At 38.0% G+C, this 24,365-nt stretch overlaps 2 protein-coding genes across 8 annotated transcripts in view; one reads left to right on the plus strand and one right to left on the minus strand.

The window, feature by feature from the left end:
* C2CD3 (C2 domain containing 3 centriole elongation regulator) overlaps nt 1-1,931 on the minus strand; it is a 151,800-nt gene extending 149,869 nt beyond the window's left edge. For all 6 annotated transcript variants that reach the window (XM_059410512.1, XM_059410520.1, XM_059410502.1 and 3 more), the window contains exon 1: nt 1,574-1,931. In XM_059410512.1, the coding sequence (XP_059266495.1) occupies nt 1,574-1,628 (55 nt within the window). In that variant the 5' untranslated portion in view covers nt 1,629-1,931. The remainder of the gene's footprint in view (nt 1-1,573) is intronic.
* A 142-nt stretch (nt 1,932-2,073) lies between these two features.
* PPME1 (protein phosphatase methylesterase 1) overlaps nt 2,074-24,365 on the plus strand; it is a 62,228-nt gene continuing 39,936 nt past the window's right edge. The window contains exons 1-4 of one of the 2 annotated variants that reach the window (XM_059410551.1): nt 2,284-2,351; nt 18,334-18,427; nt 23,079-23,172; nt 23,733-23,825. In XM_059410551.1, coding sequence (XP_059266534.1) covers nt 23,134-23,172; nt 23,733-23,825 — 132 coding nt within the window. In that variant the 5' untranslated portion in view covers nt 2,284-2,351; nt 18,334-18,427; nt 23,079-23,133. Of the gene's footprint in view, nt 2,352-18,333; nt 18,428-23,078; nt 23,173-23,732; nt 23,826-24,365 lie in introns of both variants that reach the window. The other variant, XM_059410541.1, reaches the window with a different exon arrangement.

Raw genomic sequence — 24,365 nt, forward strand, 5'->3', positions numbered from 1 at the left:
ATGGAGCTGGGAGTCCGATGCGGGACTCGATCCCGGGACTCCAGGATCATGACCTGAGCCGAAGGCAGTCGTCCAACCAACTGAGCCACCCAGGCGTCCCAGCTACACAATCTTTTATCCTCTCAAATCCTTCAGAGATCCTCATGCCTTCACCCCCACTCCAACACCACCACACCCTGTCACTCCCCACTCTTTCTTCCTCTCTCCTCCACAACTATCTTTTCCAACTCCTGCCTGTAGCCCTTCATTCGTCACGATTGTCTTATGTTTGACTCATTCAGTCACTTACCGACTCCTGCTTTATGCTAGCTCTTAGGGTTTCAGTAATGTATAAAATATGATCCTTGACTATTATAATTATTGATATACCACCTTTCCAACTTATGTCTTCCACATAAGCTGTGGAACTCCACAAACGTATACCTTCCCACACACACACACACATTTGTTATCAAAAACACCTCAGGGACACCTTGGTGGCTCAGTGTGTTAAGCATGCCTTCAGCTAGGGTCATGATCCCAAGGTCTTGGGATGGACCCCGCATCAGTCTTCTTGCTCAGCCGGGAGCCTGCTTCTTCCTCTGCCTGCCATCCCAGCCCCCGGTACTCTCAGACTCTCTTTCTTCCTCTCTCTGGTAAATAAATAATCTTTAAAGCAAACAACCAGTCCTAAGTCATAGAGATGTAACGTACCACAGAGTGACTATAGTTACTGATGTACTGTATATTTGAAAGCTGCTAAAAGAGAGCACCTGGGTGCCTCAGTTGGTTAAGGGACTGCCTTCAGCTCAGGTTATAATCCTGGGGTCTCAAGACTGAGTCCCATAACAGGCTCCCTACTCAGCAGGGAGTCTGCTTCTCCCTCACCCTCCTCCTCCCCTGGTCTCTCTTTTTGTCTCATAAATAGATAAAATCTTAAACAAAAATTGCTAGAAGAGTCTTAAAAATTTTCATGAGGGGCACCTGGGTGGCTCAGTTAAGCATCTGCCTTGAGCTCAGGTCACGATCTTGACAGTACTGGGACTGAGTCCCACAACGGGCTCCCTCCTCAGCGGAGAGCCTGCTTCTCCCTCGCCTCGATCTCGCTGTCTCTGGTGAATAAATAAAAACTTTAAAAAATTTTTCATGACAAGAAAAAAATTTTTTAGTGATTGGTGATGGATGCTAACTAGACTTACTGTGGTGCTCATTTTGCAATATATAGGAATATTCAATGATGCTGTACAACCTAAAGCTAAGACAATGTTATATGTCGAGTATATCTCACTCCAAAAAGTTAAAAAATTCCTGGTAATTTTTTTTAATTCCCTTTCTTTACAAACGTTCTGCCTGCACCCTTTTAGCCCTTTACTTGCCCGTTTTGTGACCCCACCTCAGCCCCTATTTCCTTTCCATCCGTTGGAGAGCCAATTGCCTTCTCTTCCAACCCTTTGATTCCCTGGTTGTTTCCCACTTTCTTCCATTCTCCCGGCTTATTTTACAGGCGCGTGTGGGAGTCTTCTAGAATTCCTTACACTTTGCTCCCTTAACTCTGCTCCTTACTCTTTCCTCGACCTTTGGTCGCTCAGTTTACCTCTTTTCTTGCGGCCTCGGACGCCCACAGGCCCCTGGCCTTTTCGTTGTTTCATGACGAGCCAGAGCTTTTCTTCACCAACTGAGTTCCCGCTCCAGCACCTAAGCTGTAGCCTCCCGCCATCCCTTCCCAAGGCGCCTGCGTTCCCCGGCAACCGGAGCCGCCGGGCAGCCTGGGAAGCAGGAAGAAGGGGCTTTTCCGGTAACAGTCTGCGAGAAACGGTGAGAAGAAAAGGCGCCAAGACTTCTTCTCGCAAATAGACTACAACACCCAGCAAGCTCTGCTAAACTACCTCTGCGAGATTTGACGCTATCGCCTCCAGCTGCGCAAGCGCAAAGGGATACGCCCTTTGAGGACTTCATTGCCCAGGGTGCATTGCCTTTAGGAGCGCTTGTCTTTCCGGCGAGGGTCGATGAGGTCTCCGCTTGGGGTCCGAGAGATCCGTAAACTCCGTTACCCAGCTTCCTTTGTGGAGGGCTGTTGCGCACTTCCGGTGGAAGCGCTGAGGAGAGAAGGTGGAGTTTACGGAGCCGGTGGGCGGTGGGCGGTGCTGCCGGTAGCTGGGTGCTGTCCAAAGGCACTGGGCGTCGGTAGGGGAGCGAGCTGTGACCAGCTGGGCCGCACTTAGCGTGGGTCGAAGCCTAGGCTACTGTTTGATTACCTGAGGCCTTCCCCTCATGTCGGCCCTCGAGAAGAGCATGCACCTCGGCCGTCTGCCCTCTCGCCCACCTCTCCCCGGCAGCGGGGGCAGTCAGAGCGGAGCCAAGATGCGAATGGGGTACGTGACCCATACCCCTTCCAGGGGCCGGCCATTGGAGAATGGTGTCTCTGGGCGTGTAGAGCTGCACGTCAAGGGAAGCTAAGGATGGGAGAGAGTATTGGCGGCGGCCTGGAGACGTTTAGATGGTGTTGTAGGCGGATTTGGGAACTAGGGGAGGCGCCAAGTCCATGGAAATTGGAGGACAAATAGTATTGAAGGAAGGAGGGAATGAGGCAAAGACTGAGAAAGCTGAGAGGATTGTTTAAGAGAAGTAGGAGGCACCTTCAGAATAAGTGATGGAGAAGGTTTGAGGAAAGGTAGTAGAGGTAACAAAAATCGGGAATATCTGTCGGGGAGGATTGAGGGACATGGGGAATGACTGAGAAAAGTTGAGGGGAATTAGGGGAACAACTAGGGAAAGATTTGGGAGTAGAATAAAGACTAAAAGAACTAGATATTAGAAAAGCAGAGGGAGGGAGGCCTGCCTGGGTGGTTCAGTTGGTTAAGGGTCTTCCTTCGCTCAGGTCACGATCCCAGGATCTTGGGATGGAGCCCCACTTGGTGCTTTCTGCTCAGCCAGAGCCTGCTTCTCCCTCTCCCTGCTGCTCCCCCTGCTTGTACTCTCTGTCAAATAAATAAGATTAAAAAACAAAACAAAAACAAAAACCTCTTAAAAAAAAAGAAAAGAAAAGAAAGGCTGAGGGAATTGAGAACATCCGAGGCAGGGTTGAAGGAAAGAAAACTAGGGAGCAGAAGGTTCTAGAGAGAGTTCCTAGGGGTGTTAAGAGACAGATTCGGGGAGTGAGGGGATGATTAAGAGATTAGGTCTCTTAGGGGAGACCTGAGAAATTTTGAAAACAGGGCTGAGGAAGATGGAGAATATAGTTAAGTAGACTGTTAAGGGGTAATTGGAACGTGCTAAGAAGTGAGGGTAGGGAGTAAGGGGAGGAGTGATGAGGTGGTTAGAGAGTGACTATGGGCTCTAGAGATGGAGAAAAGACTGAGAACAGGGTTTCGTGAATGAAAGTGCTGCAGAGGTAAGGTAGGGGAAGCTTAAAGAGGATATTTGGGCAGTTGATTTTGCCAGGTAAAGTCTGATGGAAGGTATATACTGGTTTAAGAAGACTCAGAATTAATGAAGCATTCAGAGTAGCCAGCTAAAATGTTTTAGGGAAAACCATTTACTAGGAAAGGAGGAATTGTGTTGAAGAGATAGGTTTGGGGAATTTTAGGTTGTTGAATGGCTTTTGCCAGATTAGGGGTTACTCAGGTATAGGAGAGAAGGGTATGAATTGATCATGGGAGAGGTAACTACTAGGAAGCAGAGGGAATTGAATAGGCAGGTTTTTTTGAGGGGTATTTTTAGTATCAAGTGGTATTCTGAAGACTAATAACTGTAAAGAGAAAAGGGATAGGAAGAATACGTATGAGGTAGTTAAAAGGGTGTGTTTGGAATTCTGGAGATGGGTTGATATACTTGGAATAAAGACAAGAAGTACTATGTACAAAACTGATAAAAAAGGAGATAAGGACAAGAGATGCAGTACTATGAAAGAAGGTCCTTGGAATAAAGAGAAAGAAGAATCCCATAAATTAAAACAGTAGGGTAGAAAGGTGGTGAGAATTGAGGGGGCTAGGTTTGAAAAAAACCATGGGAGGAAATTAAGGATTGGAGACCTATGACACACAGTAGAAAGGTGAGAAAATCTTAACAGAAGATAGGTGCTGGATGCACAACAAAAAGAAATAGTAGAAGGCCTCATACAAGGTGTAAAATGGAGATTGTTTTGGCTTTAGATGACAGAAAGGTAAGACTGTAACAGGAATAAAAAGGATCTGGAAACTGATCCATGATAGATTATTTGGGAAAATTAACCTGGAGTATAAAAATAAATGTACCATTTATTATTGGTATGTTTCTTAATTGCTGCCTTTCTTAAACTAAAATTTGGTCCTTTAGTATACCAGCACTCTTCTGTAAAAATATATAAATATAAAAATATTAACTTTTTAATAACTGTATATGCTACAGCTTAGTTTAGAGCTCAGCTTCCCGCTTTGTTGAAACGAGTTCTCTGACGATAAGAACTGAAAAGAAAAATACTAAGAGAAAATGAATCAAAAATCTGCTTATTAGAAGATTGTATGACTGTTGCTAACTTACCCTCTTAAACAGATGCTTTGGTCTTCTTTGTTAACTGCTTATCCTAGAAAATAAAGCTCCTCAGGGAAATCCTTCTTTATAATATTGTGAAGAGAAGAGCTATGTTGGTGAATTTTATTAAAGTGGCTTGTTTTCATAGATTTTTCTTTTCTGTTTTTTTATTGGAACATTGGCAGGCCTCAGCTGAATCTAAAGTTAGTGGTAATACAGACTCTCTCCCTGCCCTAGAAAGAGAGCTTTCATTTGAAATGATCTCATGGCACTATGGTAAGAAAACCATTCAGAGAATTCTGTATTCTCTAAGGTAAAAACTGAAAGGCAGGGGACAATATTTTTTGTTAATAAATAAGAAAACAAACTCAGGGTGCCTGGGTGGTGCAGTTGGTTAAGTGTCCAACTCTTGGTTTCAGCTCAGGTTGTGATTTCAGGGTCCTAGATGGAGCCCCAGGTTGGGCTCCACGCTCATTGTGGAGTCTACTTGAGATTCTCTTTCCCTCTACCCCTTTTGTTTGTTTGCACTCTCTCTCTAAAATAAATAACTAAGTCTTTAAAGAAAAAAAAGAAAGAAAGATCAAGTCTTCTTCATACTAAGGCAGTAGAACATTAATGGTAGGGCCGCTAACAACTAAGACTCGAGTCTCTGAGACCCGTAATGTTTTTTGGATTCATAGTTGTTATCCTGGCCATACTTAATTTTGAGTCATGCATCTTATTTCTTTCCAAATACACTAACATTCAGCCTTTTGCTTTTGCTGAGTCTTGATTTATGAAGTCTCACTTTAACTAATTTTAAAGCATCCTTCTTTATTTCTTCTTCTGTTCATTCATTTCATTTTTCTTATCTATGTATCTTTTTCCATTCTCCCATCTATCTCTTACTTCAAGTTGGACCTGTTCCTTTCACAATCTCTTACATGACTTACTCTTTCAACTCTTTCAATTTATAATCTCTGGCCTTTTAATTTCACTAAGCCTTATTTAAATGTGTTTGCATATTCAGGGTGGTATTGAGTTTATGATTTTTCTTGAGTTTCCATAATTCAGTTTTTCAAATTAGACTTAAGTAATTCCAGAATATTTCTAGATAATGTAGTAATAACAATTACTTTCTTTTTCCAGGTAGGTTACTTTGTGCCAGTCATTGTGGTAATAGCTTTATTATGTATGTTACTTAATTTAATCTGCTCACAGCCTTGGAAGGTAGATATTTCTCTGCATTTATTAGTAAGGAAATTCAGACTTGAGATTAAAGGTCACCCAACTAATATGTGGCAGAACCAGGATTAAATTTATGTTTAGTCTCAAAACACTACACTTGTGTTTTGGGTAAGGCCTGAAATCCTGGTTTCACTATTCCTTGATAGAATCCAGTAGATGATGTCAAAAACAGTGATTTTGACCTTTTTTTATTATAGATTTTGGAGCTGCTTTGGTTTGTGATTCCTACTTGTAACTGGTATCTTAATCTGTTAGCGTTGCAGTAACAAAAACACCATAGATTGGGTGGCTTGTAAACAACAGAAATGTTATTTCTCATATTTCTGGAGGCTGGGAAATCCAAGATCAAGCTGCTGAAAGATTCCGTGTCCAGTGGGGACCACATGCTGGTTCATAGATGGCAGTCTTCTTGATCTGTCCTCACATGGCAGAAGGAGGAAGGAAGCTCTGTGGCATCTGTTTTCTAAGGGCACTCACTAATCCCAGTCTTGAAGGTTATACTCTCATGATCTCATCACCTCCCAAGGCCCCACTTCCAAATACCATGACATTAAACGTTAAGATTTATCAAGAATTTGGAGTTGGAGGGGTGGGATGGAGGATCACAACCATTTAGTCTACAGCACCTGAGTGTGCTTGAGAGGAGTATGTTTTGAAAATCACTGCTTTAGTACATGTTACCATTAGAGAGACTATAGAGATTTTTAAAACCTTTCATTTTCAACATGTTTTTGGTTTATCAATAGTACTACATTTTGTAATCCCTTAACATTTCTACAGTACTTTAACTGGAAGATATATTAGTGACTTTCTATATTATTTTATGAGATATATTAAGGCAGGGATTAATATTGTCTCTTAATGAGAAAATGAAAATGTTCTTTGACTTGCCTAAAAACACAGAATCATCAAATGGCAGAAACAGGATTCAAACCCAGACTTCAGATTTTTAGTCCATGGTTGCTCTTGTAATATCTTGGTGTAGAAATTGTTGTTTAAGGTGATATAGATCTTTTAAAAAAATGATGATAAAGATCTGAGTTTGAAGTCCAGCTTGTGTATTTACTTTGGTCAAGTCATTTAACCTCACATAGTCTTTGTTTTCTTTTAATTTCTGCTTTCTTTAGAGTTCTGTGAGAATGAAATAATACATGCAAAGCACTTAATGCTTCCTGACACACAAGCCCTTAAGGAATGACAACTGATGAATTATTTTATATTGAGAATGGTGAAAAAGACTTATTCTTTATAAGGTAGAAGCTCTCCTTTCAATTTCTTAAAATGTCAGCTTTTTCCCTGTAAGCTTTATATTACTCATATCTGATTAGATAGTCCTTCATTCAATGTCTTAAATTTATAATGGATATCAGGCCTCTTAGGAAGCCTTTAAGGAGCTATTCAACAAATGGAGAAATAAAGGACAAAGTGAAGTGACTTGCTCAAGCTCATATATTGAGTTACAAATCCTAGCATCTCTGTTTTTGTTGCTTATTATGTTTTTAAATATTAAAGTTGTTATTAAAATCAGTAAATTTATTGGTAAACTTATTAGGTTTTTAAAAATTAAATTTCACATACCATAGAATTTACCCTTTCAGAGTATATGGTTCAATGGTTTTTAGTACATTTATGGTTGTACAGTCATTATCACTAATTTTAGGATATTCTCATTATCTCATAAAGAAACTACTTACCTGCTAGCAGTTATTTCTCCCTCCCCCGTCCCTGGGAACCACTAATCTATTTTCTGACTTCAAAGATTTGCCTGTTCTGGAGATTTCATGTAAATGAAATCATGCAGTAGGTGGCCTTTTGTGATTGGCTTCTTTCATTTAATACAATGTTTTCAGGATTTATCCATGTTGTATCATGTTATCAGTACATCATACCTTTTTATTACTGAATGACATTCCATTGTGTAGATATACCACATTTTAATTAACTTGTTTATCAGTTGCTGAACACAGCATGGTTCCTTTTTTTAAACACCTGTTTTAAGTTTATCTTGATGTGCAAAGTGAGGAACCAATTCAGTTTTGTCTTTGCCCACAGATTATCCAATTGTTGTAACACCATTTATTAAAAAGTCTTTTTCCCATTATATGAGTTTTACCTCAATAAAAATTAGTCTTTTCCCCTGGATTAAAATGATCTCAGGGTCCTGGGATCAAGCCCCAAGTTGGGCCCTCTGCTCAACGGAGAGTCTGCTTTTTCCTCTCCCTCCACCTCTCCCCCCTGCTCCTGCTCTCTCTCTCTCTCTCAAATAAATGAAATTGTTTTTAAAACATGATGCCTTGGGACACCTCAGTCAGTTAAGCATCTACCTTCAGCTCAGGTCGTGATCCCAAGGTCCTGGGATCAAGCCCTGCATCGGGCTCCCTGCGCAGTGGGGAGTCTTCTTCTCCTTCTCTGCCCCTCTCTCCATGCTTGTGCGCACTCACTCTCTCTCTCAAGTAAATAAGTAAAATCTTTTTTAAAATATGATGCCTTTATCATGTACCAAATTTTCACATAGATTTGGATCTGTGAAGTTTCTTTTCCCTTGGCCTGCCTACTTACTGATGTGCCACTACTACACTTTAATTACAGAGGCATTTTATTTTATTTTTTAAGATTTTATTTATTTATTTGACAGAGAGAGATGGCAAGAGAGGGTACACAAGCAGGGGGAGTGGGAGAAACAGGCTCTCCACTGAGCAGGGAACCTGTTACGGGGCTAGATCCCTGGATCCTGGGATCATGACCTGAGCCAAAGGCAGACGCCTTACCGATTGATCCACCAAGGCGCCCCTACAGAGGCATTTTAAATATGTTTTAGTAGGTGGTAGAGTCTTTTTAAAGATTTTCCTGGTTATTTGTTTATTCTTACAAATAAACTTTTTTTTTTTTAAATATGGTTGACATACAATGTTATGTTTGTTTCAGGTGTAAAACATAGTGATTCCACAAGTCTATACTTTATCCTGTGCTAACTACAAGTGCAGCTACCATTAATCACCATCCAATGCTATTGCAATACCATTGCCTATATTCCCTATGCTATACCTCTTACTCCCTGTGACATATCCATTCTGTTAACTGGAAGCCTGTATCTCCCCATTCCTCACCCCCGTTTTTGCCCATTCCCCCTTTCCCCTCTTCCAGCAACCATCAGTTTGTTCTCTGTATTCATGAGTCTTTTTCTGCTTCTTGTTTGTTAATTCATTTGTTTTATTTTTTAGTTTCCACCTATAAGTGAAATCATGTGGTATTTGTCTCTCTGTCTTATTTATTTCACTTAGCATAATACGCTCTAGGTCCAATCATGTTGTTAGCAAATGGCAAGATCACATTCTTTTTATGGCTGAAAATACACAAATAAACTTTATAATCAAACTAGTACCAGAAAAAAAGTACTAACAGTATTTTTATTGGGATTACATTAAATATCTAAGTTAACTTAGAATAAACATTTTTATGATGTTGAGTATTTTTTGAGGATGTGTATGAATCCTTTTTGAAGGAAAAATATTTCAGATGCCTAGTATTGGCCTAAGTTATATTTAATGTAGTATCACTTAATTATGTACACTATAAAACTAAGGGATAAATTCTTTTTTTTTTTTTAAGATTTATTTATTTATTTATTTGACAGACAGAGATCACAAGTAGGCAGAGAGGCAGGCAGAGAGAGAGGAGGAAGCAGGCTCCCTGCTGAGCAGAGAGCCCAATGTGGGGCTCGATCCCAGGACCCTGAGATCATGACCTGAGCCGAAGGCAGAAGCCCAGCCCACTGAGCCACCCAGGCGCCCCCTTACTGTGCTTTAAACCAAAAGGAAATAGGAAATTCCAGAGTTGATTTAGTCATTCAACTATATTAAGGACCCTGTGCATCCTTAATTTTGCCATCCTTAGGAATGTTGGATTTTCCTTTTCTTGGTTATCACCTTTTGGTTGTGAGATGGCTGCTGCAACTTAACTTTCATCTTACCTTTATTCCATCTTTCCAAATAAAAAGGAAGGAACAGAAGAAAAGGCCTTTTGCTAGCTAAGCTTGTCTTTTTTTCATTCCCCCCCCCCCTTTTTTTTTCTTTTCTTTGTTTTCTGGAAAGGTAAATTTCCCAGCCAGTTTTTCCCTTAATTTTCATTGTCCAGAACTGGTTTACATGTGCATCCTAAGACCAATCACTGGCAGTAGGGAATGAAATTACTATGACTGGTTTAGACCGATTCTCATTAATTCTCTTGGGGTGGAGGAAAGATAACCAAATATCTCTACTAGCTACTAAAACAATCTGGAATTCTGCTAGCAAATAGAGAGTGGTGAGAAATGAAGGTATTTCTAGAGTAGACAGTAAAGGACATGTATTCCAAGCCCTGATGTTAGCAAATGGGGGGGGGGGGAGACTTATCTTTTGACTGCACATTCTCCACTGTTTTCACTGCAGCACAGATATAGAAAGTAATAGATCTCTTTCTCTCCCCCTTTTCTCCCTTTCCACCTTGTGCCAGGTTTGAGCCCCTTGACCTGAGCACTTCTGAGTAAATATCCCTTTTTCCATGGTTGCTAGACTTATTACTAGCAAATCTGTTGTTTCTTAGTGTCTGCAAAATTGGATAATTGGTTTGTTTTTAAATGTAATGAGCCCTCCTTTATGTGTTGCTTGATGTCAGATTTGAGAAAACACTTCTGGTTGGCTAGGAAAAATTTATTCCTTAATGTCATAAATTAGGTTTTTTTTTTTCTTTTAGAGAAGAAAGTTAATTAGTAGTGCTATTTAAGGAGTGGTCCAACTATATGCCACACTTAGCTGTTCTTCAAAATATAGTTTTGCCAATCCGTCCCAAACACATACTACTAATAAATTTTGATAATTGAATGAGAGGGTATGCTGAGGGGTTGCCTGGTTGGCACAGTTGATTAAGTGTCTGACTCTTGGTTTTGGCTCAGGTCCTGATCTCAGAATCGTGAGATCAAGCCCTACATTGGGCTCCATGCTCATTACAGAGTCTGCTTAAACACTCTCTCCCGCTCTCCTCTGCCCCACCACTCCACTCTTGCACACACATATGCCAAAAAAAAAAAAAAAAAAAAAAAAAAAGAAAGAAAAGAAAAGAAGGAAGTTGTGTTGAAGAATCCAGTCATCCAAATCATAGGAGAGGGCTGAAGTTGTTTACTGTCACTCCTTTTCCACCATGCATCTATGTGTGTTCTTTGCTTTGGACTTTTTCTTGGTTTAAGTGGAAATCCTGTCTTTGTTGCTAATAAGCCTTGTGGCTCTGGTCAATTTATCTTTCCTTCTCTCGGGGACTCACTATGATGGTGTAATAGAAAGAGCACTTTGGAACCAGACATATACTTGAGTTTAATTCCAAGTTCCAGTGGTACTGAAAGTGGCTCTGGGCAAATCATTTTACATTTGAGTCTGTATTTCCTTGTCTTTAAAATGGGAAAACTTGGGCACCTGGGTGGCTCAGTGGGTTAAGCCTCTGCCTTCGGCTCAGGTCATGATCCCAGGGGTCTGGGATCGAGTCCTGCATCGGGCTCTTTGCTCAGCGGGGAGCCTGCTTCTCCTCATCTCTCTCTGTCAAATAAATAAATTAAAAATAAATAAATAAATAGGAAAACGTTTCTTGCAGAACTGAAAAATCTGTTTGACACATAATAGGCAGCTAATTAATTGTCCCCTTCCATAACACAAGATTTAGGTTAGATGATCTCTAATAATCTGATCCAGTATGTAGTTTTTAGAATCTTCACTCTGCTGCTCTAATAGCATGCCCTTATCACTAGTAATAAACACTCTAAACTACCACAACCCAGACAGCCATCTGGTTGCCTTCTTTCCATTCCCTTCAAAGTGTTCCTAATGAGGACTTTCTTTCTTTTTTTCTTTTTCCTTTTTTTTTTTTTTTAGCACTGATGCCTTGATTTAAATAGCTCGCTGCAATTAAACTTCAGTATTTTGCCTCCACTGCAAGACTCCTAGACTAGAGAATTTGTGGCAACAGTGACTAGGACTGCTACTGTGCAGCTCATGACTCATTCATAACTCTCTTAACAGATTTAAGCAGCCTAGTCAATGTTGAGGTTATTATGCCTATTTAGACTTGAGACATTCACTTCAGAACATACAATTTTTCTTATTCCTTGTTCTCTAAATATGCAGGGAGAAATTTTCCTCCCTTCCTCCTCTTCTGCCCTACCCTTCCTTCTTCCCTGAGCAGTTAATGATATAATAATCCTGGTAGGTATCATCACATAGTAGGCAACAGCACAGCTGTCCCCATAGCCTTCTGTAGTTTAACCCTTCTCTTTCTGACTTGTAATTTTTGCTTGACGGTCTACTCTTCAAGATGATGAACTTCTTAAGGGTAAAAGTTCTATCTTAATTTCCCTGGTTTCAAGCATGCTGGCTACTAAGTGCTGACCTATCCTAGACATATTTGGCCTCATTTTGCAAGAACAATCTTTTTTCTTCACCAGTTTCATGAAGATGGCATAACTAAACTTGTATTCTCTTTCTTCTGAAAGCTGTTTCACTTCATGAAATAATGAAATCTATACTTTATTTCAACACTAGCACTTAGGCAAAGTGTGTTGTGAGTGCTTCCAAATACCTTGTCTTAATTTGAATTGAACATACTCATATGGTTGTAGCTCATGTCTACAATTAGTGTCTCTCTCTCTCTCTTTTTTTAAGATTTTATGCATTTATGCGTCAGAGAGAGAGAGCACAAGCAAGGGAAGCAGCAGGCAGAGGGAGAAACAGGCTCCTGCCGAGTAAGAAGCCCAATGTGGGACTGGATCCCAGGCCTCTGGGAGCCTGATCCGAAATGAAGGCAGACATCTAACTGACCGAGCCAGGCAGGCATCCCCAATTAGTCCATTATATGTAAAGATTTATGCCTGGTTTTGATTTTATTTTATAGCAGTTTATCTCTTCTTTTGTGATTCCCCAAACCTCTTATTACTATAAGAGAACAAATGTCAATTAGCAATTATTTTTGGAAGGACCTGCATTTTATAGGATTGGGTTTTTCTGCCCTTGCTTGGTTTATCCCTTGTTCTCTAAGGGTGAAGACTATTTTCCAAGGAGATGATACCTATACATTGGTAACTCTAACAAGTGTAGGGATCAGAGCAGGCAGTCTACTGTTAAAAGCTCTCCATAAAAGCTCAACATTCATGTTCCAGGCAATGGCAGTTCCCTAAATGTTTCTTGGCACCTACTAGCTTATTAACTAACTTACTAACTGCCAAGTTTATTGTACTTGCAATGCCTCCCATTTCACTTTTCTACAAAACCCATGAAGCTCTTTCAGACTATTCTAGCTCATTCACTTGTTCTATCCCTCCTCTGAGCTCTATTACACTTTTTGTCATTTCCACTCACTTATCAATTATTGTGCATTACTACTTGGCATCGCATTTTTAAAAATGTTATATTAAATAAATCTATCAATTTTTATGGTACTTTGGCAGTTACCATAATTATCCTAATTTATATTTTATGGAATTTTTTTTTAAGTTACCCCTAAAATGGAAGGTCTGGAGTGCAGGAGCCTCTGTTTTCATTTCTTTGCATTTCTATAGTAGCATAGTTCATGTTTTTGTCAGTTTTCACTTAATGGACATATGGCACACAACATTCATTTAAAATGAGATCCTAAATCTTTTCCTGACCATTCATCCTGAAGTAGATCTTTCCATTTTCTGTCCTTTTGTAAGACTTATCATTTATACCAGAGGTTGGCAAACTTTCCTGTAAAGGGCCAGATAGTAACCATTTTATGGTTTGCAGTACAGTTTCTATAACAGCTCCTCAACTCTGCTGAGTATGGTGAAAGCAGCCATGGACAATATGTAATTGAATGTGATTGTGTTCTAACAATATTTTTTCTGTGGACACTGAAATTTGAATTTCATGTAATTTTCTCTTGTTATTATATATTATTCTTTTTTCTTTACTCCCAGCTTTTAAAAATGTAAAGACCATTCTCAGCTCCTGAGCCATACAAAACAGGCAGTGGCTGGATTTGCCCATAGGCTATATTTTGCCCACCCTGTATCAATACTATTTATTTTGTACTTCTTCTGTAGGAGAAAGAATATAGGTTTTAAATCAATAAACTAGGATTCCCTTTCTGGCATACTGCATACTACTAAAATAGTATAAGCTTGACCTTTATTTTCTTAAAATGTGAGTAATACTAAATATAACATTGTATGTTAATTATACTTCAATAAAAACTTTTTTAAGATTTTAATATGGGTACTACTAACCTCATTTGTTTTTGAGAAGAGGTACTGTATATGTAGAATCATTATTTAAGTTATGAAACTGGGTAAAGGAAACCTATTTACTATAATTCATGGATTCTAAGATACATTTCTTTTTGTATTTAAAATGATAGTGTCTTAACAATTGCTGTTGGTTAAGTAACAGCCCTGTCTTGGTTCTCCCTGCTTGTTTGAGCAAACACCAAAACCAGCATCAAATCTTGCAAAGTAGGTGTTGGTAGCTTGGAAGAAATTCCTGGAGACAAAAGTGGAGCACCCTCTTAACCACTGAAAACTGAATGGTTTTGAGAAGTAGTGGGTATTCAATCAGATGAATTAAGCATTATTCCTAAAGTTAGAGTAAAAAAATAATATAGCTCTCCATATAATGGTAAAGTCAGCATATGAGCTGGTGTTTATAGTTTTAGGAAACATTCCATCACCAATGTTCTTGTGAGGCACAGAGGACTATATTAGTCAAAGTTACTCAAAAGAGAATAGAATTCTTGGTATGAAGACATTGATTAAAAATACTTTTATTTTGCTCTTATTTTCCTTTATTTATAGCCATAACTGATATATGTTGAATCAATATAAGTATTAAAGAGCTTTTTAAGAAATTCAAAATGAATTCCAAGTGATCAAGTGTGTCTTTAATTGGTAGCTTTTTTCTTAGTGGTATGTAAAATTATAGTTTATCTTTTTCTTTCATCTTATTTTTGACATTGCTGTATATATACAGTATTTTATCTGTTCTTCTAACAACTCCATTGTAATCTACTTGTTTAGTCTTCCCTAATTTAATTGTAAACTCCTGTGTTTTATTTACTTGTCCCAAAGTGGGTAGCATATAGGAGCTCAGTAAACATTTGATGAATGAATGAATGATGCTCTAATACAGTGGACAGATGGTGTTGTTTCCAGTAGTTTAAAATTGTCCACCCTGAACTGAGTAGGGAAGGAAGTCATAGATTTGTGGAATATAGAAATGAGATTTTTAAAATGTAATTATTCACAGTGTGCAAAAATAAACTTGTGGCCTCTTTTTATTCTTCTGTGGTTTCACATTTATATTCTTCTATTTTTATTCTATTAAGAAAATATAGCTCAGATTATTAGGAGGATTAAATTTAGGTAATGCTTGTAAAGTGCCTAGCACAAATACATTAATGGTTTGTTTCGTTTAATCCTTCCCACCCCTTTTTAATTAAATCAGTTTTTCCTTAAGCATAAGAACCATGGTTCAAGTTACAGTAAAGTCACTTCAAATTCACTTTTCTGTGTTAATCACTGGAACTACATTGTTATTAGCTGAATTTCATCACAAATAGCATTTTATTATGTTGTATGGCTAAGTAGTCTTGGGGGTAGAACTACCCAGAGAATTTACTAATGTTTCAGAATTACTAATATTTCATAATATTTACTAATATTTCAGAATTTACTAATATTTCAGGGAAAATGTGCTTCATTTTTCCCAACCACTACTTTACAGACCTTTGGAGTAGAAACCCATTTTTAAGTTGTAGAATCTTTTTTTTTTTTTTAAAGATTTTATTTATTTATTTGACAGACAGATATCACAAGTAGGCAGAGAGGCAGGCAGAGAGAGATAGGAGGAAGCAGGCTCCCTACAGAGCAGAAAGCCCGACGTGGGGCTCGATCCCAGGACCCTAGGATTATGACCTGAGCTGAAGGCAGAGGCTTTAACCCACTGAGCCACCCAGGCGCCCCTAAGTTGTAGAATCTTTATACTAACATTTTTCTCACAGAGTTTCGGGAAGTTTTATTTGGTAATTAGAGAAATTACTTTCCCAATCTAGGTCGATATTTAATAAGGATAGTACTTCAGATTTGTATAACATTTAAGAAAATCTTCCACACTAGACATCATCACTGTGAATCCTTCCCTGACCTGATTCCGTTCTCATCAGTGTTCCAAACAAGATTGTATGTGCAATCTATGAGTTTTCATGGCATGCTAGGCGTATTTCTGCCCTAGCTTTAGTATACAGTGACTGTTTACTTACCTATTTTTTTCCCAGGCATGAGCATTTTGAGGGCAAGAACCAAGTTTTGTTCATCAGTAGGAACTTTCGGCCTGCTGATTTCCCAAATGCCCAGGAAGTATATCAGGGCCCATCATAAAGGGCATACTCAAAAATTGAGTTGGAATTAACTTTGTTGATTATACAAGCAAATCATAACTGGAAAGAGGCTCTAGAATAATTGCCCTAAACATATTTGAAATGAAATATATTATGAAATATGTCTTATAGTCTACATTATTATGACATTCAGGTGAGTCTGAGAAGGGAATTATATGGTGGTTGGCTCTGAACTATATACTTATTAGAGGCTTCTATATGGACTTTATTGGCTTGGAAACTCTGACTCCAGACCTGCTTGCTTTCTTCCTGTTGTGGTACTGTCCACAGAATAGTAGCTTACATAATTCTGATCCCTGAGTACAGATACAAACATTGATTATAAGAGTAAGCAGCTACAATTAGCCCTTGCAAAGCATCAAAAAAAGCCTTGTACTCTTTCTTGCTTTCATTACTGATATCTCAGTGATTTTGTTTTATTTGAGGCCAGATCACTGTACTAAATTTTTAATATCTTTTTTCTCTTTACTTTTAGGGTTTTGGAAAAATAAGTTATTAATTAGGTTAGGTAAGTGGCAGAAATAAAATAGAGACATTTTTCTAAACCTAAATAAAGCAGAATTCTTTTATTATTGGAGGTATAAGATTACAGTAGTTCTTCCAGTGCTGCAGCAGTCTGTCTTCATCCATCCATTTTAAATGTATAGTTTTGCATGATCTGACTCAGCAGGTTGGAAGTTCCCATGGATTAAGTACCCTATTTGAAAGTGGTCTTACGTGAGATAAGCTTTCATTCATTTGCTTGAAACCACATCATATATGGAGCCATAAGTATCCTGTCCTGTCTAATGCAGGCTGTTGTGGTAAATGGTACTATTTTCATTTTTGGATTCCATGATGCCCAATTAACAACATTTACCAATGGCTAACAAAGAAAACTAATAGGAATAGAATCTAGGATTTCAATCCCATGGTAAATCAGTATTTGTTAACCCAGAGTTCTTTAAAATGGCCTCTTATGCTCTCTCTTTGTGAATGGCATCACAGAAACTTGAGAGTTTTTGATTCTTCCTTCTCGCTCCACCTTCCTGCTCTGTCCCATGGCCTCTACATTTATAACCTTGACTTTTTCTTTAGTCTCCCTGGTACTCAGGCTTGCTACGAAGGTCCTCTGCCAGTCACTATCCCTACAGCAAGAACTAATCCTCTATCACCTCTTCCTAGGGATTTATTTGTGCATGCTCATTGCTAGCTTGGGTGATTTCAAGAATAGAGAACCTAGTATTATTTTGAAGGTAGTATTGAAAACTGATATAGAAGTAACCCTGAGAATAAGATTTTAGCTCAGCTGCTTTCTGTGTCTTGGATGAGTTACTTAACCTCCCCTGGCTTTAGTTTTCTCATTTGCAAAATAGGAATAGCTACCCCAGAGAGGAGTTGTGGAAATTAATCCATTCATTCTCTTATCAAACCCTATTAATTTATGTTAGAGTGATTTGGAAAAAGGAATAATACCACAGGACAAAATAGAGGAGAGAATATAGATAGGCTACCAAGATTTAGGAAGATAGCAAGTTGACTGTTAGCAGAGAAGAGCAAACTGAAAACTACCCACAGAAGGAAAATGAAAGTACAGGCTAATCCATATCATAACCCCATACAGGCTCAGGAATTGTAGGAGCTAAGTATCTTTGAAAGGGGGCTAAAACAGGAATATTGATTGAAAATCTGTATAAAGCACCTTTAAAGTCCCAGATCTCCTTTCCCTCAGTGTGATGGTTAACTTCTAGAGAAACTGGACCAGAGTGTCTCTGGACTCAGAGACAATATGGCAACAAAGGTAAAGCAATAGGATGAGAGCAGGGATTAAGTAAAGGTATACCTTCTGTCTTCTAGACACGCTCAGGCTTGCTCCCTTACCTTCAGGTCTTTGCTTAAAGGTGCCTTTCCTAACCCCTTGATTTAAAACTATAGCCCTTCCTAACCTGACATTCATTGTCCCCCGCCCCACCTTTATTTTTTTATCCATGACACCACTACCTGACAAATTTTTACTTAAGTCTCCTTCTGTTGAAGTGCAAACACCAGAATAGTAGGAGGTTTTGTCTGTTTTGTTCAGACAAAAGGTATCCCCAGTCCCTAAAATAGTATCTTATACGTGCTCAGTGAATGTTGGTTGAATGAATAAACAAATGAGACTATTCAGATCTTTTCCCAGAAGGCTAACAGTTAGTCTTATGTCCCCAGGCAGGAGATTGGAGGATTTCTTTCCGGACAAATGACTGGCCTGAGAAAAGACATGCAGACTCTGATGTTTGGGGAAGAGTCCCCCATTTAAAAGGTTAGATCTCTACTTATTAACTGTATGTCATATTTAGTAGTCAGCAAGCTCTATTCTCTCATAGAATCACCAGATATCCAGGGAAAGCCTCCAACACAAAAGACAGGTGCAAAGACAAAATGAGAAAAAGAAATAATAATGCATAGAACAAAATAAAATCCTAAAAAAATCTAGTATCTCTTGTCAGAGAGACAAGAGACAATATGGCATCTATGAAACAAGAATAGAGTGCTCTTTAAAAAAGAGGGGAGGGGACCTCTTTTCAGAGAACAAGAAATAGCTCTTGGGAATGAAAATATGTATAGTAGATATAAATTCAATAGAAGAGAAAATTTAAGGAATCTTCTAGAGAGTCGCATGTTCTAGTTTAACATCAAAATTCAGAAATATAGGAGATAAAAAGGTTCTTAGTAAAAAAAAAAAAAAAAATCTCGGGGCACCTGGATGGCTCAGTGGGTAAAAACCTGACAGAGAAAGAGAAACAGCGTCTCGGCTCAGGTCATGATCTCTCTGGGTCCTGGGATCGAGCCCCGCGTCGGGCTTCTGCTCAGCAAGGGGCCTGCTTCCTCCCTCTCTCTCTGCCTGCATCTCTGCCTACTTGTGATCTCTGTCTGTCAATTAAATAAAATCTTAAAAAAAATCCCAACAATAGTACCTTTCTTAGATAATGATAGAAAAATCCCTTGAATTTTGAGAAAGAATATTTAGCCTTAAATTATTGTGGCTAGTATCTGGCTACAATGTCTTTGTCTCTCTTACTTTGGAACATTTGTCTCAGGGGCACCTAGGTGGCTCAGTCGTTCAGTGTCTGCCTTCGGCTTGGGTCATGATCCCAGGATTCTGGAATTGAGCCTCATGCCGGGCTCCCTGCTCAGCAGAAAGCCTGCTTCTCCCTCTCCCACTCCCCCTGCTTGTGTTCCTGCTCTTGCTGTCTCTCTTTCTCTGTCAGGTAAATAAATAAAATCTTTTTTAAAAAAGAAAATAAAATAGTATACAGCTGGAATAAAAAAAAAAAATCTCCTCTGAGGATATTTGTTTCAGATCAGTTTCATTTTTTTGCATGGATTATCCTAGAGAATATTCTAGTGAGTTTAATCTATCCTTGATATATTTGGATTTATTTCTATGATTTTTTTTAAAAGATTTTATTTATTTATTTGACAGACACAGATTACAAGTAAGCAGAGAGAGAGGAGGAAGCAGGCTCCCTGCTGAGCAGAGAGCCCGATGTGGGGCTCGATCCCAGGACGCTGGGATCATGACCTGAGCCGAAGGCAGAGGCCTTAACCCACTGAGCCACCCAGGCGCCCCTATTTCTATGATCTTATTTTATATTTTGTTCCATCTGACCTGGGTTCTTCTCATTCTATTTTTTTTTTAATTGTGTACTAGTGTTATAATCTGTTGAGTATCAAGTTCATGTGCCATACAACTGACCCATTTAGAGTATACACTTTTTTTTTTAGCATAGTAACATAGTTCCACAGTGAATTTTACAACAGGTTCAGCACCCTAGGAAAGATCCTCATGCCCATTAGCATTTAGCCCTCATGTTCCCTCAAACCTCCCAGCCCTAGGCATCCACTAATCTGTTTTCTATCTATAGACTTACCTAATCTTGACATTTACAATAATGGAATTATATAGTGTATGTGATCTTTTGTGATTGGCCTCTTTCACTCAACATAGTATTTTCAAGGTTCGGACATGTTATAGCAGGTTGTAAAACTTCATTCCTTTTATTGACGAATGATTATTCCATTGTTTGGATACCAGAGTTAATTTGTCCATTCAATGGTTGATGGACATTTGAGATTTTTCTCCATTTTAGTTATTACAAACAATGCTGCTGTGAACATTCCTATACATATTTCAAAGTGGACATTTGTTTTCATTTCCCTTGGGTATACCTAAGAGTGAAATTTCTGAATCATATGGTATTTCTCAGTGTTTAATTTTTTGAGGAACTGACAAAACTAGTTTCCAAAGCAGCTGCTCCATTTTATATTCTCATCAGCAATATATGTGGGTTTTAATTTTCCATATCCTCAGCAACACTTGTCTTTATTGATCTTTTTGTTTATAGCCATCCTGGTTGTGTAAAGTGGTTCTTCATTGTGGTTTTGATTTGAATTTCTCTAGTAACTAATGATGCTGAGTATTTTTTTATGTGCTTGTTGGTCATTTGAGCTGTTCTATGGAGAAATGTGTATTCTAATTGTTTGCTCATTTAAAAAAAACAGGTCATTTGTCTTTATACTGAGTTGTGAGTTCTTTATATACTCTAGATACAAGCTCCTTATCAGATCTATGATTTGCAAATATTTTCTTCCACCCATGGAATCATGCCTGTAAATTACTTGGCAAAATGATTCACTGTTGTGGCACAGTAAATGTTAAGATACTATTACTGTGATGATATCCTAGGTCCAGACATCAAAAATTCATCCATAGATACTTAGAATCCATTATGATGTGTTTGACATGTTATGTGTGGCTGTTATACTCAAATTAGTATATGCATAGGTGGATTTGTGAGTGACTGATGAATCCGTAGAATTAAGAATTCTACTTTTAGCTTTCCAGTAGGAACTCAGGTGCAACCAGCAAACCAGAAAAAATTTGTCTATTTTGAAATTGCAGTTTACTTCTGTATAGGCAGTTTTTCTATCAGAAGATCGGATTTTACCCATTTACTGAGCAACTACTAAATGCCAGATGTATTATTAGTAAAAGGTGAAAGATTTATATGATATGAAGAGAAACCAGATTGTGAAATGCCAGATGTATTAGAATCCTTTAAAATGTATGTTATTTGGGGCACCTGGATAGCTCAGTTGGTTAAGCCTCCGAATCTTGGTTTCAGCTGAGGTCATGAGATCGGCCCCACAGTCAAGCCCCCCACAGAGAGTGGAGCCTGCTTAAAATTCTCTCCCTGTCCCTCTCCCATCTACCCTCTTCCCACACACATGTGCTCTCTCTCTCTCTCAAAAAAAAAAAAAAAAAAAAAAAGAAAAGAAAAAGAAAAAACATACTTTATTCACTTGCTATAATCCAAGGCAGAAAGAATTTAAATAATTTGAATTTGCCCAAATCCATACTGTAACTGTTAGGGATTTATAGGGAATTATAGGGAAATGGTAGGAACTGTGAGGAATTTGAACTCTTCTCTCATTCCAAATCACTTACCTTTGTATTCCTAGCACCTCTCTTTCAACTTGGGGAACTTTAAAAATTATCAGTGCCTTTGCCACACTTCAAGCCATTTAAAGCAATTTCTAGAAGTGAAACCTAAGCATCAGTATTTTTAAAACTCCTTAGGTGATTATTGTTACATGGATTGAGAACTATTGATCTGTTCAATGCCAGAAGAGAATAGATTACTGTTCAATAAATATTTAGCTGTTGAAAGAATACCTAATGGTTACTTCATTGTAATTCCCATATTATAGTCAACCTAGAGTGCTTTTGTATTAACTTAAGTCTTTAAAAGGGGCTCTGTATTATAACTTCGTGTATATTCTCCATTTGCCTCCACGGCATGTATAGGAAGATATCTGGCAGGAGGTAACGTTTTGTTGCTGACAGAATTCTGAATTCTCTCCATTACTGAGGAGAATAGATATGGAAATAAGGTAAGTGTCAGGCTTCCTTTCTTGTATTTCATCCAAGGTTGAAGACAGAAGTTGTAAACAGACATTTACTGGTTATTTTTGTTTTAGAGTAATTTTTAAAAAATAATTTATGGTTCAAAAATCAAAAGATAGAAAGGGATGTACATTGGAAATTGTCCCTCCCATCTCCCAGTCATCGTTCCCCTTCCAGGATATATCAAATGTTATATTATAATTCTTTCAGAGATATTCTAACCATATATAAGCAATTATATTTACACATACTTCCTGTTTTTACCCAAATAGTAGTATGGTGCATTGTTTGTTTGTTTACTTAACAGTGTATCTTATCCATATACGAAGAATATTATCAGCATATAATTGCTTCCATCTTCTTGTAACTAAATATTATTTCTCTGTGTACCACAACTTATTTTCATCTATTACCTGTTGCTGTATATTTAAGTTGTTTCTAATCTTTCTCTATTACAAACAGTGCTACATTAAATAGATAAGTCATTTCATTTCTGCATGAGCATATCTTTGGATAAATTCCTAGAAGGTCAAGGCCAGTTTGCCTTTTATGAAGCTTGTATATTGATGGGTTGGAAATAATGAAAAAGCATGAAATAATGTGCGAGATTGAAAGTATAAAGAAGGAATAGTGAACAAAAATGATTATTGCAGGAATGATATTAAAATGGCTTGAGAGGATAGGAATGAGCCGATAGCCAAGAACAAGAAGAGAGAACTAGCAGTTCTGTGGTGTGTATACATGGGATATATTTGTGATTAAAATATACTAATGAGTTTTCTAAAATCCTGACATTTTTACTCTTATATCTTGAACTTTTAAAAACACATCTTTACGTGATGGTTTCTGTATGAGAACTCCTCACTCTTAAAGAGAAAATACCCTTCCAATTTTCATTTCATATTTACATTTAGCATTTGTTGATCAAGATTTTATCTTTTCATGCGTAACTATTTTTTACTTGAACTCTCTTTCCCCCTCTCTCTCTTTTTTTCCCCCTTAGCCCTGGAAGAAAGCGAGACTTCTCCCCTGTTTCTTGGAGTCAGTACTTTGAGTCCATGGAAGATGTAGAAGTAGAGAATGAAACTGGCAAGGATATATCCTTTGCAAAATGGCTTATTCTTTAGCAAGCTTATAATGCTGTCTAAGAAGACACGTTAATAGTTTCTAAAGTGTTCTTTAGTCCTGTTGCTTATTTCATTTTGATTCCCCACCTGTAATTGTACAGCATGGAATTTAACCTGTAAGTCTATGCCAGTATCATATTGGGACATAATTGTCTAATGCATGGGGAAAGGATTAAGAATTAAGTTCCTGACACTGATATATATCTTAAGGGCCCAGGGGAAGGTTTCATGAATCAGATGAGTTGAATCAGTTTAGCATATAGAAACCAGGAACTGTAGGTCTTCGTTAGGGCAAAGGGATTTTTTTTTTTTTGTCCCCATTGAAAAAGTGGTCATACTGGCTCCATGCTTCAAAACGGGTTTGGTGTTTCAGAAACTTCTATTTAAGTATCTCTTAAGTTTGGAAGTCTGCAGCTCTATATAGAGTCTGGTACTGCCTGAGTTTTCTAATCAGTATTATTACAATTAAATAATAAATCAAAAACTTCAGTGAGCAAAAGCTTAGATACATTATCTTTAACTATTCATACACTTTCCGAGTTTATAAGAGTGGCTCAGAGGGTCCCGTCCTCCTACTTCTGCATGGAGGAGGCCATTCTGCCCTATCCTGGGCTGTGTTCACGGTAAGTAAGTAGCTGATAAAAGAAGTTGATGTTAGCACAATCATTGTTTACTTCTGGCTGAATCTGACTAACCTAACTCTTCCTTCTGTGTTCACTCGTATAGCTTGATATAAGAAAGTTAGAGGTGTGAGTTGATTGTGAATATTTTTCATGGTAGGCCCAAGATCACCTGTTCTTTACTCTAGGGTAAGCTTTAATCCATTAGTTCTTCAAACATTTTATAAAATGTTCTATATATATTGCATTGGGATGAGGGAGATGGGATTTGCTCCTGGTCAAATGTGGGGGTCTGTATCTAAGTAATCTAAGTAATGGGTAAGCAGAAATATTCTATTCAGGTGCTTTAGGTAGAGATAATATCTATCCTTTATTTCCCTCATAGACCCTAGCATAGTACTTTATACATGGAGATGCTCCATAAATATTTGGAATTTTTTTTTCTTTTTTAAAATAATGCTTTATGTATATATGTATATCTATTTTTTAAATTTATTTTTTATTTCTATTTTTTAAAATTTTTATTTATTTATTTGACAGAGA

The sequence above is a fragment of the Mustela nigripes genome, chromosome 1 (genome assembly GCF_022355385.1).
Source record: "Mustela nigripes isolate SB6536 chromosome 1, MUSNIG.SB6536, whole genome shotgun sequence".
Taxonomy (NCBI): domain Eukaryota; kingdom Metazoa; phylum Chordata; class Mammalia; order Carnivora; family Mustelidae; genus Mustela; species Mustela nigripes.